This window comes from Thunnus thynnus, chromosome 19, assembly GCF_963924715.1.
Source record: "Thunnus thynnus chromosome 19, fThuThy2.1, whole genome shotgun sequence".
Taxonomy (NCBI): Eukaryota; Metazoa; Chordata; class Actinopteri; order Scombriformes; family Scombridae; genus Thunnus; species Thunnus thynnus.
Genome location: NC_089535.1, coordinates 13,767,831 through 13,783,186, shown reverse-complemented (window position 1 = coordinate 13,783,186; position 15,356 = coordinate 13,767,831). Strand labels below are relative to the sequence as shown.

At 38.9% G+C, this 15,356-nt stretch overlaps 1 protein-coding gene across 1 annotated transcript in view; it reads right to left on the bottom strand.

The window, feature by feature from the left end:
• Positions 1-3,508: 3,508 nt before the first annotated feature.
• The window catches only part of LOC137170519 (astrotactin-2-like), a 287,500-nt gene continuing 275,652 nt past the window's right edge, over positions 3,509-15,356 (bottom strand). Inside the window, exons 21-23 of the mRNA XM_067573959.1 lie at positions 9,194-9,294; positions 8,290-8,473; positions 3,509-5,295 (exon numbers count right to left, since the gene is read on the bottom strand). Coding sequence (XP_067430060.1) covers positions 5,058-5,295; positions 8,290-8,473; positions 9,194-9,294 — 523 coding nt within the window. The 3' untranslated portion in view covers positions 3,509-5,057. The remainder of the gene's footprint in view (positions 5,296-8,289; positions 8,474-9,193; positions 9,295-15,356) is intronic.

Genomic DNA, 15,356 nt, shown 5'->3' with positions numbered 1-15,356 from the left:
CATCCAACACGCCCAGTCATAGGATAAGAACGACATGGCAGGTCCTTATTGGTTCTCAGGCTGCATGAAAAGGCACCTTAACTTTTCCATGAGAAGTATGGAGGCAACTAGCTTGGCGTAGGCTACAAGCTTTAACTGTACAAATGTTGAGGCATTTTTCAAGAAGCTTGGTATTGAGAGTTATAGCTGATGGATGTGATATATGGAATATGGACGAGACTGGTGTTACCACCATCCAGACATCTGATTGGGTAGTTGCATGCTGTGGAGTGAAGCAGGTTGGATGAATGACTTTTGCTGAGAGAGATGCCTTGGTTTTAGTAGCATGTGCAGTGCAAGCACTGGCAAATTTCATCCCATCCTTCTGCATTTTCCCATGCATGAAGTACAAGGATTTCTTCATGCACCTTGGACCACCTGGTAGTGCTGGGAGTGGTATTCTGGCTGAATGCAAAACAATGATTTTCTCTTGTTCCTGGAGCATTTTGCCAAGCATACTAAGGTCAGTCCAGAGAAGAAGGTGTTACTCCTGCTTGACAACCACAGCTCACACATTTCAATGAAAGCAGTTAATTACTGCAAGGCAATGGGATCATGCTACTCCCTCTGCCCCCACATTGCTCACAGAAACTTAAACCGCTAGATCAGAGTGTTTATGGTCCATTGAAAACGATGGTGAACTCCGCCAAGATGATGACCATTTATGATGTGCCATGTCTTGTGAGGACAACTCTGCCCACAGCTGCATCACCCATCAACCCAGATGTTTTTCAGGGGCATGACTTTGCACCTTCCCAAGTCACTGATGGTCCAGACCCAGCTTCTGCAGCTTCCCAGCAAGACTCCTCTGCAGCCACCACAGCCCTCTGGGCCCACAAAGACTGCACCTTTGGCAGATCTACATACATCTGTCACCACTGCGACTCTCATTAAAAAGGATAGCACACAAACACTTTTTTGTTCACAGCATAGCTGATGTTCTCTAAGAAAGCTCTTCTAAAGTTTAAAAGGATAAGCACCACTGTCAAGGGCAAATACAAACACAATGACTCTGTTCTTTGTATAGCCTAGTGCATATGTTCTAGAAGAAAGTTCCTCTAAAGGTTTAAAAGTATCAGCAACAGCTCATTATTGTGGATTCATTCTTAAAAGTTATTTAAAGTCAGTTAAAGTCAGTGGGGAGTTCTTTTTGTTTTTGGTGAACCACAGGAAGATGTTGAAGTGTTGGCACATGCGCAATAAACTTATTTGGATGCATATTTTGTGGTGGGGTATCAATTTTTAATTCTTCACTCTTATTGTTACAGCTTACCCCAGGTTGTCTTACAACTTGTTGGGATAGTGGGGCAGGTTGTAACAATGGAACACCTTGTATTTGACATCAGTTAATGAATTCTGCAATATAGTTGAAGAAGTTGGAAACATTGTTATTTGTAGTAGACAAATAAGGGTACTTTACGTCAAAATTTGAGAGCTCTGTCTTTGTTGAGAAAAAAAGTGTTACAACCCTACCAGGTCTCCCATACTGTATATATATATATATACTCTTTTTTTAAAAAAAAATTGTAACTGCAGTCTTAACAAGACTAAGATTAAACACCACACAGACTCTGAGATGTACTGGTACTTTGAACTAAATGCTACTGTCAGCATGCTAACATGCTGATGTTAGGTAATGTTTACCATCTTAGTTTAGTGTGTTAGCATGCTAACATTTGCAAATTAATAGTAATCACAAAGAGCAGCTGAGGTTGATGGGAATATCATTAGCTTTGCAGGTATTTGGTTACAAACCAAAGTATTGGACAAACTCAAAATTTGACCTAATGACGCCTCTAAATGAAATGTTAAAGAAACACTGTGGAGTTCTGTTGTAAGCAAACAAAAGTTATGTTTGCATTGAGTGTTACTTACCAAAACACATTGTGCAGTCTAACAATTGTGTTGAATGCATTTCCTTCCTCAAAAAACAAATGCAAAGCCGATTATTTATGAATTTTAAATTGTGCATTGTTTACGTCCATGTTTACAAGCTTGCGGTCTTCTTCTTACCTATCTTTTTAGACAAACTGCTGTGTTTCTTCACATTACAGACACCTGCAGATCAGTAGAATAATGCAAAATCATTGGCAGGACTGTGTATTGCGACACCTGTGTGCATGTGCCACCTCATGGTGGTGCACAGGACAAACAAATGGCTCTCATAAAAATAAATAAATAATAATTTAAAAAAAGCTCCACAGCACTACTAGAGGTCAGAAACTCCACAGGGTACCTTTAAAAGTTCAAAGTTATCACAATTCATCCTGAGGGAGACATTAATGTCTGTACCAAATTTCATGGTAATTCACTAAATAGTTGTTGAGACATTTCACTCAAAACCACAAATGTCAACCTCATTGTGGTGTTAGAGGAAAGGTCGGGGGATGACCAAAGTCAGTTGCTTCATCTTCTGGGAATCATGAGTGTGTACAAAGTTTTATGGCGATTCATCAAATAGTTGTTGATACATTTCAGCCTGGACCAAACTGCTGGAATGACCGACAAACCATCCACTAGTGTGGCTAAAAAGTCTCTCACGCCATACCTAGAAAAAAAAGAAAGAAAAAAAACAACAATTTCCAAGCAGTATAGAAAGTATGACGTGGAAAGATTTAGCAAGATCTATTATTTTCCACCATCGTCTGCTGTGGATGTGTTAACACAAAAAGTTAACATTGTAGAATCACTTGTTTTATACTTGTTTTAACCACAAAAATATGTGCTGCAGTTCATCGATTTTGAAGTCATGAATACATTTGGTTTTGGATGTGGGTGTTCCAACATGTGTTAGCACTTTCAAGTTGAAGCAACAACATCCCGTTCTTCAGTTTCTTCTGATATGAGGTAAACACACCACAAGAGGAGCACTCAAGATTACACGAGGAGGCGTGGGAGTATCAAGTACTAGAGTATCAAATGGGGTATTAACTAACACGCTGTGATGATTATTCAATCAGCTGTTTTAAGATGTGCAATGGCAGTGTGAGTGTTATTGGATTGAAGGGACGTGTAAGTTTTTCATTGCTACATCGGGTGCCATTAGCAGAACTTGATGCAAACTGAAAGGTATGTGGTTCCAAAGTTAAGTATTTTTTAAATTAAAATTAATCAGTACGATGGCACACCAGGAAAATAACTACCAGGTGGAAAGCAACAAATAATATTCATGAAAATTGGGAAAGCTTCACAGAAAATCATTAGTAAATACACAAGGAAAACATTTGATCAGCAGATGTGGTAAACAATTTTGGAATGCATTATGTTTGTGGGGGTGTGGGGGATTAAATTATTATGCCATTTGTGAGGTTAGATTTAAATAAATGGTCCACAGCTGTTCAAGTGAGAATAACTTTTTACATTCCATTGTAGCAATGAAAGAAAAGTGTTCCGATTTATATACATTTTTAATATTTCACATTCTTCAGAAAAAAGACAATCAAAGCCACATAATAATACAGATGTTTTTTTTTCTTTTTTACAATTTAAAATTTACAATATAATAATTTATTACAATTCATATAACATGAGATGAAAATATTTGAAAAAAAGGCATTGTTTATCTTCAATAAAACAATATCCATGGCTTTGAAGATAATGATATTGGACAGAAAAATAAGGGGATTAAAAGGACCACAGTTGATCCCTACAATCGCTGATACTTCACAATTCAGTGTACAGTACTTCACATGTTTACAGTTGGCCCAACACAAACTGTAAATGTTCCTTAAAACTATTATCATATATTCACCTGCTAACCATGTTTTCTATGAGCGCTCATAAGTGAATAAATATCCAATTCTTCTGTGGGGGAGGAACTTTTCAAAGATGCATGTGATCATATTGTTACCATATTGTGACTGTAAGGTCATGTCTAATACTGCTCCTCTTATCTGTGTATTACCGCTGACTTAAATCTATTATATCGTCAACTGATACCATGATGACAAAAGTCACATTCCACTGACTAACTTATTATTAGATTACAAGCATTTTACACGGGTTTGCAGAAATCATTAAAAAATTTGCTGTAGCATCTGGTTTTTAGTTTTTTTTGTTTTTTTTTTACTATCAATACTGTTGGTGAGTTTAGTCACATACCAAACCCATCAAACTATGTAAAGCATTTACTTTAAAGACATCAGTGTGGCAAAAGCATTGTCTCTTTTGTCTTGGGTGCAAAATAAATTGGTGTTCAGGTCCATTTCTAGTAACATGATGACATGAGGATTCCTAGATTCCACCACTGAAGTTAGCACTAAATTAAAAGTTTATGAAGGAATGATGTTTGTATGATACCCTCTCTGTCTTTGCATAATTTCAACAGGCTGGTAGTAGCCTATTTGTCAATCCTGTTACCACACAAAGCCTTGCTATTTCAGTTGAATTTATCAAATGTAATTACAAGACTAACAACATCCTTTTCTCACTTACTGATTGCAAATTCATGAAGCAAAGCTTTATTTTTTCAATTAATGTGAACTTGAAAACAGGTAAGTGGTTCTCAAATGGCTTTAACACATTTTAATTTCTCCTTTCAAATGAAGGTATTAAAGGCAAATAAGTTATGCTATTGATTTTTCCTTTTTTCTCTCTTTTAAGTGTTCCAGGTAAGCTTCAAAGCACCGAAAAGGAACTACAATATTACATTCAAAGTATTTAAGCCAACCAGTTTTTCTCTTGGCTGAAAGATATTTTACATGTTCACACTGCAGTTTCTCACTGATATGTGCAATCACTGGCATTTTGCAGTTCAGAAATACATTTGCTCCATGTTTTCTTTTTTGTAATCTTCTGTCTTTTAATAAAAGTAGGCCGCACAAAAATACGTCTTTCGGTAGCTTTAACACAATGTCCAGTGAATTCTGAGGTTTTTTAGACTCTCCTGGTTTTCAAAGTACACCATTCACTTGAGAGATACCTGCTGCAGAGTGATGTGACGAAGTACATCAATCAATCAGTGATGTCATTTTGCAGGAAAAGAAAAAAAACACACCGCTTGTCTTCAAACTCTTGTCTCATCGGAGTTTGGTGTTGCTATATGTGTTACGCTGTACAGAAATGAGCTTTTCCATGCAGGCGGTGCGACTTTCATGTAAAGAGCCATGCCACGTGTTACTGGGAGGTCGTCCCTCTTCATTCCGGCAGTAGACATATGCCATGGTGTCGGTGCGGCTCTGGATGTAGGTGCTGAGCAGGAGGGAGCGGCAGTAGTGGCTAATCTTCTCCACTCTACGAAGGATCAAGTTTGCTTTTCTGTTAAAAGAGAAGACAAAAAAAGAATACCCAAGATCATCATAAAAATGTAATTTAAAGAATCCCATCAACATTACATTTCCTCTCAAGTTTAAATTGACATTCAGCATTGAGACATGCAGATGCAGAAGGACACATCAATGTAGGAAATTCATTTTAGAAATTTTGGTGACCATGGACATAAGCAGAATGCCTGTGAATTCTGGAAAAGGCTCTGGGCAGGATGATTCATTCCGGGATTTATTTAAGGTACGCACACAAACACACTTTTGGACACAGCACATCCCTCAACTTAGAGACTGCAGATTGGTGGCACATGTTAGTTCCACTGCTGTATGTTTACAGGGATTTGAAGAACTCAAAAGCTAGTCCCTTATACAACCTACAAGCTATTGTGTGTGTGTTGGTAAGAACAACCCATGAACAGGTACAAAATCTGCATTAATGGTTGCATGTGCTTTTAAAATCTGTACTAAATGATACATTTACATCAGTTGTGAAAATCATGATAATCAATCATGCAAATAGTTTATAAAAATTTGCAGGCGAAGTGTGTGTCACTGCCAAAAACACTATATAAGACATGCTTTTTTTTTTTGGGTGGATGGGAAATCAGTCACTATTTAGTACAAAGAATGTTCATTTGATGCCACAAAACAAATACATGCACATAAAATATGGTATTGTGTCTGCATGAAAAGAGAGCTTTATAATGTTACCGGAGTTGAAAAAAAAACTGCAAAAGTATCTCCCCTCTCACTCTGACTGGACTGCCAGCCTAGGTCAAAACTACCACATGCAGTGGCATTTTGAATTCTCGGATACTGTTCTGTCGAACACGAGAGGCAGCTGTCTAGAGTGAGTGAAACTAAGAATTTTGTCTCCAGGTCCAGAGTCTGGAGCTGCTGTTTACGACATGAAGGAGCCATATGTCAGGTCAGCTCAGTTTAGAAAAGATGCCTCACACACACACACACACACACACATACACACACACACACACACAAACACACACACACACGCATCCATTCAATACTGACAAAAGAGAAAAACACCTACAGAATACACCTATAGTAAGCCTATAAGCATTTAAGGTTGTTAAGCTCATATGGATACTGAAATGAGGAAAACACACACGGAGAAGGGCAAAATTCCATTTGTTTTGAAAAGCAGTGTCTGCTGAGCATCAACATCTGTCTTTAGTTAAGCAAGGAGTACAGACATCCTTTTCACTTATTTGCTGAAAAGGGGGGAAACATTTTCTCATTTCCCTTAAATTCTTATGTCTGAAACAACAGAATACCAAACACATAATCAAGGGAGGCTTGCAAGCACGTGAGCTAGGGACAAATTAAACATGTTTAATGTTATTTGACAAACAAAGAAACTAAAAGAAAAAAAAAAGACACATTGAAAATATTACTTGTGTATTTCAGGTTGCAACTAAGGCAACTACTGATTCAAATACTTCATGAAATATCATCAAATACGTCAATGCTTCATGTGATTTAAACAACTAAATTCTTAGTAATTGATCATAGCACAAGCACAGCTTGAAAGGAATGCAGCCCAGGACTCAAATGATTAGTGTGACTGATGTGTGGGAAAATAATTATTGTGTATTATGTACTTTTTGTGTTTACAGTAAAAGTAAAAATAAACCAGTATCACAACGTGTCCAGAGAACAATACAATTATGAAAGGAGCTAGTGTTCAGCTGTAACAATGCCTGTGGACATTTGGGGGCTCCTGGGATTCTCGGCTCCTGGAGGAGTGCTGACTGTGCTTACGTTTCACTTGGCCATTCTGTTACCTTTTAAAAAGGCACCACCAATAGAGCCTGCTTGTAAATTACCCCAACGAGGCTCAACCCTGCCAACTTCAGGCAGTAAATAATCCATGCTCGCTCATCCAAAAGCCACCCCCACCCCCGCAGCTGCCTACACACAAATACACGTACACAAACACACCATCCGACCACCCCAATCCCTTATATTAGGGCCCAATGGCCAACCCGTGCCTCCCACCCCCCTTCACCAATCAGAGAGAGGCATAATCTTCCTACAGACCAAAGTTATTCCACAATTATTATATTATTTATGGCTTGAAAAGGAGCGCTTCCAGGCAGTGGGGGTGGACAAACCAAAACATTGGGCTGTAACTTAAGATCTTGTGTTGCTATCATCAGTGCTGGACCAGTTGGTGCCTTGTCAGACTTGCATACATGAATGTTTTTGTTCTATACTTTTTTTTCTTCTTCATACTGTTTTTTTTAAGTATTGTTTATACTTCCTCACTTGCAGTTTTGTCAGTCAGTGAGCTTCCCTTTATCTCCATGTTGTTGTAATACCTCAGTGTCAGTTCACACAGCAAGCTATCAATGGGGGTGTTGCTGTTTAGAGGGTCATGGGTGAGGGGATGTCCGGGTGGCATGTTGTAGACATGGAACTTTTTTTACGAGAAAGAAGAGGAAATGGTGTTGGAAGTTGAGTTAGTGTTAGCTGACTATCAAGTTTAGTGTTTAGCTTGGCTGACAGACACTGTTTTGGCATCACCATGGTAATGCGAGGAGTGACTGTAACCCCAGAGTTTTCACGGTGACCTTGCCCACTTGCTTTCCAGTAGAAGCACTTAGGAAAGGGGGAGGGGGGAGGGGGACTGGGGCAATTGTGCAATGGTGCTCCTGCTTAGAGGGGAGGAGTGGACAATGCCATGAGAAATGGCTGAACGGTCTCAATCTAGTAGTGCCAACTCAGACAGCTTTGGCATTTTGTTATGTAAGAAACCTCAGGATGACTGTAATTGATTCAAAACAACACAACAACGTCATCAAACAAGATGGCTAGGAGACTCTGATGAATAGCATCTGACTGAAATTTCTAGACAGGAAAACAACTGTTGCGCATTAAAATACTTAGACGTCTAACTGTAAAAATGGTTTTGAGCATCTTCTAAGCCTGCTTAATAGTTGTGCTTCCATCAAAATCTTCTCACCTGGGGCCCAGCTCATCCTCACTACGCCAGACAAAGTCTCCAAACTTCTCATAGTGGGAATTGTAGTGATGCTGGACTCTATATAGCAGCGGAGGAGGGATCTCCATCAGCGTGTTATAGGCCATTTGCTGCTCCTTGCCACTGGTGTAGCCATTGTACAAGTTGTACACCTTGTCCGCTATCTCTGTGAGTAGGTAAGAGACAGACAGAGAGGAAGGAAGGATTTAACATGAGTGAGGAAAGCAAATAAGCAGATGAAAATGTGTGTGACAACAGGAGGGAAGAGCGGCAGCTGAGGTACCCAAATTTTTAGCCCCTAATATAGGTCAAGCTTCTAAAACACTGAATTGCGCACTTCCCACAACCCAGCTTGACAGTGTCTCTGGTTAGACCTACCCCGTAAACTCCCCCATACTTAGAAAATTGAATTTGACATGTGCAATTGGTGGAGTGCTCTTTTACGTTTTGCCACAGCTTGTTCTAATAACCATAGTATGTAATCATACATGTGTACACATTGTGAGAGTTGTTAGAGTTGTGATCAAAGAAAACCATTTGTGTATCCTGACCTCCTTCTTGTGATGTTTTGTCTGAAATTTTGTAGCTTATGAATTAGGAGTCCATGGGATAAAAACCTGATACTAAATGACTGCTGTGTTGTGGATTTATAGTAAGCATTTAAAAAATTGGGTCTGACTTGCTGTATATAAAAACTATAACTGTAAAAAAGAAAGATTGAGTTTGATGAAAGGGTGTAGTACCAAAAATGTACATGGTCATTTTTAAAATGGGTAGAAATTTTAGGCAAATTGTGATTAGATGAAATTATGTAAGATATGAAAAAGATGAAATAAAAAGACGAAATAAAGATAATTACAAGAGAAAAAATCTGAGGTGAGAATACCTTCAGCTCGGCTGTCGTCCACCATCGGGCAGGATGTCCGTACTGAGACAAAGCTTGACTCAGAGTGACTGCCTCGGCTATCCACTGCGTAGAGAGTGAATCTAAAAATTACAGGAAAAAAAAAATTTAACATCCCAAGACCAAGTAACGTGGCAGAACTTAAAGTACTCAGAAAAAACTTCTTGAGAGCCATTACCAGTGTACCCTTGAGCAAGACACTTCAAGTATCCAGATACAAATGGATAGTGCAAAAACAAAAACATACCTCATTCCTCAAAATGCATCAACTGACAGTGTCCACAAAAGTCAATTTGCTTGGGTTTGTTTATAGGTTTGGAGGATAACGATATTTTGTACCCAATGTTTGTGCTAGCATTTTTTTCCAGACCTTTGTGAGCTTGATGAGATGGGGTTCTTGCGAGGTGAGATTATGGATTGTGGGATTTAATTATATCTGAAAATGAGTGCAGCCAGTACCACAGAAACAGAGGAGAGAGGAGTAAAGGGGCATCTGGCTTGACTCCAAGTACCCTATGAGGACAAAGTTCTTCCCTCTGAAAATGTCAAACATCAGAATTTTTTGGGTTCCATGACAGACTTCAGGACCACTCAGTCCCCTGATAAGATACCGCAGCAAACAGTTCAAGACATTGAAACAGGAGATGAGACACACAGAATATGTAATGCATCTCAAGTAATGTAGGGCCACACAGCTTGGAATAGAAAAACAAATGACCTTTACATGTCCTTTTGAAAATGCCAATCTGTGTTCTTCTGAAAAAGTGCGACGAGGAACTGGTCATACTGAATCTGAAAAAAAAAAACGGATCAAGGGGGGCACAGATTCAGACATCAATATTCTCTCAGTGGCAAAAAGAGAGAGGGCAGCTGCTACGCTCATGAACTCGCACGGCTATTTGCCGCTGCCATCTTGATGATGGTTTAAACTTAAGCTTGCCGCCGTGGCAACCACAGAGACCACACCAAGGAAACTGTAGCAGGAGCAACAGTACTTTTACTGGTTTCTGAGTTCCCTGAATTATACACCTCTTCACCAGCAGTAAACAAACAAAACAAAAACACAGAACACTAACATTGCCTGACAGCACAGCTGAAAGCTTGCTGTCTGAAAGCAGCCTCAAGACAGACATAACAATAAAAAGCACACAGATAAAGCTTGTACAAAAATGTAAACAAGACTACTGTAAGAGCTATGCTAGCAGCTATGAGGCAATATGGTGCTTGAGCTAAATGCTAAATCCAGTATGCTAATATACTCACAATGACAATACTAGCATGCAGAGGTTTGGCAGGTAATCATGACTGGGGCAAAGGAGGAAATCAGGTGATATTATTATTTAGTGAAAAAGTCTGCGTAGAGAAGACGGCGGGGTGTATGGATGGACCAGCAAAACATTGGAACATTGTTTTTTCAAAAACCATGACCACAATCATCCCCTAACCTTAACCTTGATGACAAATATGGAAGATTTAAAATGCCTAAATGAAATGAAACAAATAAAATAAAAAAACAACAACAAATGTGTTATTTGCATTTCTTTTTTATGTATGCATAAAGAAAATCAATGCTTCAGTAATGTGGATTCCATTCACATGTGTTGGTGTGCAGATAGTGATTGTATGTCTGATCCGTTTATGTAGAATGGTACTGGTGTTGCTTTACAGGTATGGTAGCTGACTGCGCAGTGAGTGCTGTTTGTCCTTGGTCACCTAAACCGTTATCACTACTACTTCAGGTTCAAGGTTGTATGTAAAATTTACTGTATGCATGCTATAAATAATGCACACAGCCCAGTTGCCAGAATAGAATGTTGGCATTGCACGTTTCTGCAAACCACAGATACGTTGGATCTCTATGTTTCAATACGTTTAATATGTAGCATGTCAACATTTCTATAATATGTAACACAGGGAAAGTGATGTTTTCAGATGACATCTATATGAGCTGACTTTCATATTAGGAGGAGGTGGTTTGGGTGCTTGGCTAGAAAATTGGTTGCATGGCACAAAGTTGCAAATCCATCAAAGCAGCAGAGACCACAGTTCGAGACCACTGCTCGCTTCTCGTTTCAACCGACAAAACCGGGTATTTTTAGCGAGACGTCAGGACATTTGCAGCCGTTTTTCTGGCAACAAAACTGGGTATTTTCACCCAAACCATGATCTTTTCCTAACCCTAACCAAGTGGTTTTGGTGCCTAAACCTAACCAGACCTTAACCACAGCGTTGTCACAACATAAAACATTATTCAACTGATAACAGCCATCTAATGCGATTTTAAATGACACGCGAAAAGCGATTGGAACGTAGAGATTCAACGTATCTGTGGTTTGCAGAAATGTTCAATGCCAGTGTTTTATTCGGGTGATTGGGTTGATGCACAGTTGTGGTGAAGGTTGTTTGAGTGAATTTTTTCTGGAAAAAAAAAAAGAATTATCCTTTGCTCCACGTGCACTGTTTTTCTTACTGCAGGGGGAGTTTTGAAAAAGTGAATTAAGTATTGAGAAATGTTTGTAACTAGTTATGAAAGTATTTCAGCAGTATTTCCACAGAGTTACCACTGTAAAAACAACAAAATGACAAAAAGGAAACCACAAAACACAGTGGAGACAAAATGAACAACTGACATGCCATTCCAGTACTGAATACTTGTAGAAATACAGGAAAATAAAGAAATGAGGATATTATTGTTTTTACAAAAGTTGCTTTTCTTCCTAAACCTATTTGCCTTGTTTTAAGTAATGTCTTTTGAGAGCTGTTCCAGTGTTGTCAAATGATTGTTTTGTTTGTAATATGACCTGTTTGGACATTGCTCACATAGTTTGTCTGATCTTGTTATTCAGTAGGGTGGATGCGGTATTCCCCAAGAACCTCACAAAAGACGCACGGGCCTCGCTGGCTCCTCTGCCCAGCAAAACAATGTCAGCATGTAACAGTCACACTGTTTAAATTATGTGGCCACATAACGTGCAGATGGATACAATGAGGTGGGAGAGGGGAGGGGAGCAGGACAACGGTGAGGCGGGAATTTTATCAAGGCAATTTGTTAAAAGTTTCATTTGGGATGCAGGATGTGAGCTTGCCAGCATTTTATTGCTATTTTTGGTTGTTTAAATGGTTGGCATCAATGATAGGTACTGTTTCCCCTTTCACAGCCCTTGCAGCAATTACAAGGTTGTTATGTACAGTAATAAAGCCATTTCTGCCAGGAGATTAAGCCTCTCAAGAGATCTGCATGTGCAAGGAAATTTGACATTTTGCAGAGAATGCCTTAACACAAAACCTTTAATTTTTTGAACACATTCATGCAAAAAAAAAGGACCCTATGCCAGGTGTAATTCACACTGTTAGGATCTCATTCATAGACAGATAGTTGCAGTAAAAGGGGGAAGGATGGACAGAGTGTGGTGATTCAGCTCAGTACAGGCACTCAGTGATGATAAAGATCGCCTGGGAGAACAAAGGAACCAGCCACGGTCTGGCCTGCCATGAGAATGTCAAAACATCAAGTAACAGAATTGGCAAGACACACATAACCACCACGGCCACCCACACACATACACACACTTTCCCGTGTCTCTATTTTTCTATCTACATTGCTTGCATATAGCTCAGCTCTGTCTATCCCTCTTTCTAATTCCCTGTCTCTCACATCTATTCAAAGGCTGTCTGGCCACACATGGCTCGGTTGGAAGCGGCTTGGTTTTGTCCGTGTGCCATAGTTTTGAAAGCTCAGCAAACAATGAAGTGGACAAATGGCAGATTAATGTTTGTGTAAATTAACAATGTTGCCATTAAAGTAACCATTGTCCTCTAATTTAATGAGACAGTGGAGAGATGGCTGAACAAGAGATGACATGACAGAAAGCTCGGAGACAGAGCAAGAGAGGAGGAATGAGAGAAAGTGAGAGTGAGAGAGGATCAATTAGGGCAGTATTTTTGGCATGCTGAGAGAAGCCAGGGCAGTAGGGGATGCCTTTTCCATGACATCAGCGTTTGGACACACATCAGTTGAGCCATTCCACAAATCAATCAAAGCCAAATAGAATTGTTTCTCACTGCCTCAAGAATTTGTGGCAGCTTCCAATATCTCATGACTTTGAAATCCTCAGATTTAAGTGGCATCACACTGGCGCAACAGCCATAAATAAAATATCCTTGCCTTTCATTGTAAATTAGAAAAAAATAGCTCAGCTTTGAATGATCTTACTTGCAGATCAGCAAGACATCATAGTCCAAAGTAATAATGACAACGCCCCATTAAAAGGCAATCAACAGTTTTAAATGCATGTACCAGATATTTCTGGAAACATATTTCTAGAAAACTCGACAGGACCATCATTTCATTAATACTTTGAATGGCATTTGACAAAATCTAGGCAAGCTCATCATGTTGGATGAACCAGTAGCAGGATGTGCTACCATGACTGCCACTTTTTCAATTGTGAGTGCACAGAAGTAAAATATGCATACATTAAAAATGGGCTATCAGTTTCCACATGCCTTTTTTGCTTTTTTAAATAATGGGACCTATCCATCTATTGCTCCTCAAGCAGACACTAGGTTTTGTGCTACACTTTTCCAATAAAACCAACACAGGGAATGAGCTTCAATATCAGTATGTGTGACGACTGAGTAGGTCACCAATGTAAACCAAGTTTCAGTGATATGCAGCACTGGCCCATACCAATGTACTTTTAGCTAAGGTTTCCACTGGTCATTCACTTATTATATTTTGAATCACATATGTATCAGCACCTTTATGCAACCTGCACATACAGTATGATACTGCAAAAAGTGCATGCATTCACAGGCTGTCATGGTCAAATGGTTGTCATTGTTCTATTGATTGGTTGCAGAACTTCAAAAAAGGTGGGTCTTATCTAATATGAGGCTGTCAGAGGCACTGGGGAAAAAAAGTGGGGGAAGGAAACGAAAACACACCATGGTGGATGGACAACGAATAATAACCCTTATCCCTCATATGTTCATGAGTCATTTTTGGAAAGAACACATGGGTTATTTTGGAACCGACAACCATTTTTGTCATGTGGATTTGTTTTGCAACTACTGTCTCATAAAATCTGAGTTATTATTTTAAAAATGTATTTAATGCTTTGTTTTATTCATATGTGAATAAAGCGCCTTAGTGTATTCATGTTTTGAAACATTCATGCAGGTTAGAGTGAGGAAAATTGTTTGCTGATAGACTGCAGGGAAAGATTGATATGTGTTGTGGCTAGACACTGCACACACTTTAGCCAGATTTTAAATTTTGCTATACTGTTAAGTCATAATAGAAGACAGACTGGAAATGGCTGAGTCTGGGCAGGCACTGCTAGCATACCAGTAAAAGAGAGGAAACAAGATAACAAAAAAATCTGTAATAAAGCAGTTAATTCAGGCTGACAAAAACACGGCTAGGGTGGTAAAGGAATTCAGACAAACTGACTGACTGGGTGTCTGGAGATTCTGCCTTAAATAGTCTGGAGCAATTAGAAGCAGCTGAGGAGCAATCAGGAAGATGCAGGGCAGCTGGGACTGAGACAATTCAGGGAAGATTCAGGAACTCAAGTGGTGCAGAGAGCCACGATGTACTGTATATAACACACTGATCATTAAAAAGATGAAGGAGCACAAGCTCAATCTAATGCACACCCATAGAACACAGACATTAAAATATTTATATATAAAGCTTTTGATGTCATTTATAAACTCATTATTAACAAGTAAGATTTAAGACTTTGCTTCCTTTAATTTCCTTTAATAGATTTTAAATATAAATTATGGAATATCATCTAAATACAGATCTGCACATAACTGTTTAGTATAAGTAGGGAAAGAAAAGTTAATCTTAAATTTAAGCTTCAGTTAGACATGTAATAAAACATCAATTAACAACACTCTTTAAACATTTTAAATATTGGTTCTGATTAGGTTGGATCCATCTGATCCTACTTGTTTACTGCTGGACTTCTACAGTATTGTACCTCTTCACTCACAAATGTAATATCTTTTGGATTACATTGCCACACTAGTGTTGCCTTTTATAAAAGGAAATGAAAGGCACACTGCATGTTCCTTCATGTGAGAAACAAACAAACAACAAACTCATACCACTCATACTCATATCATACACTAG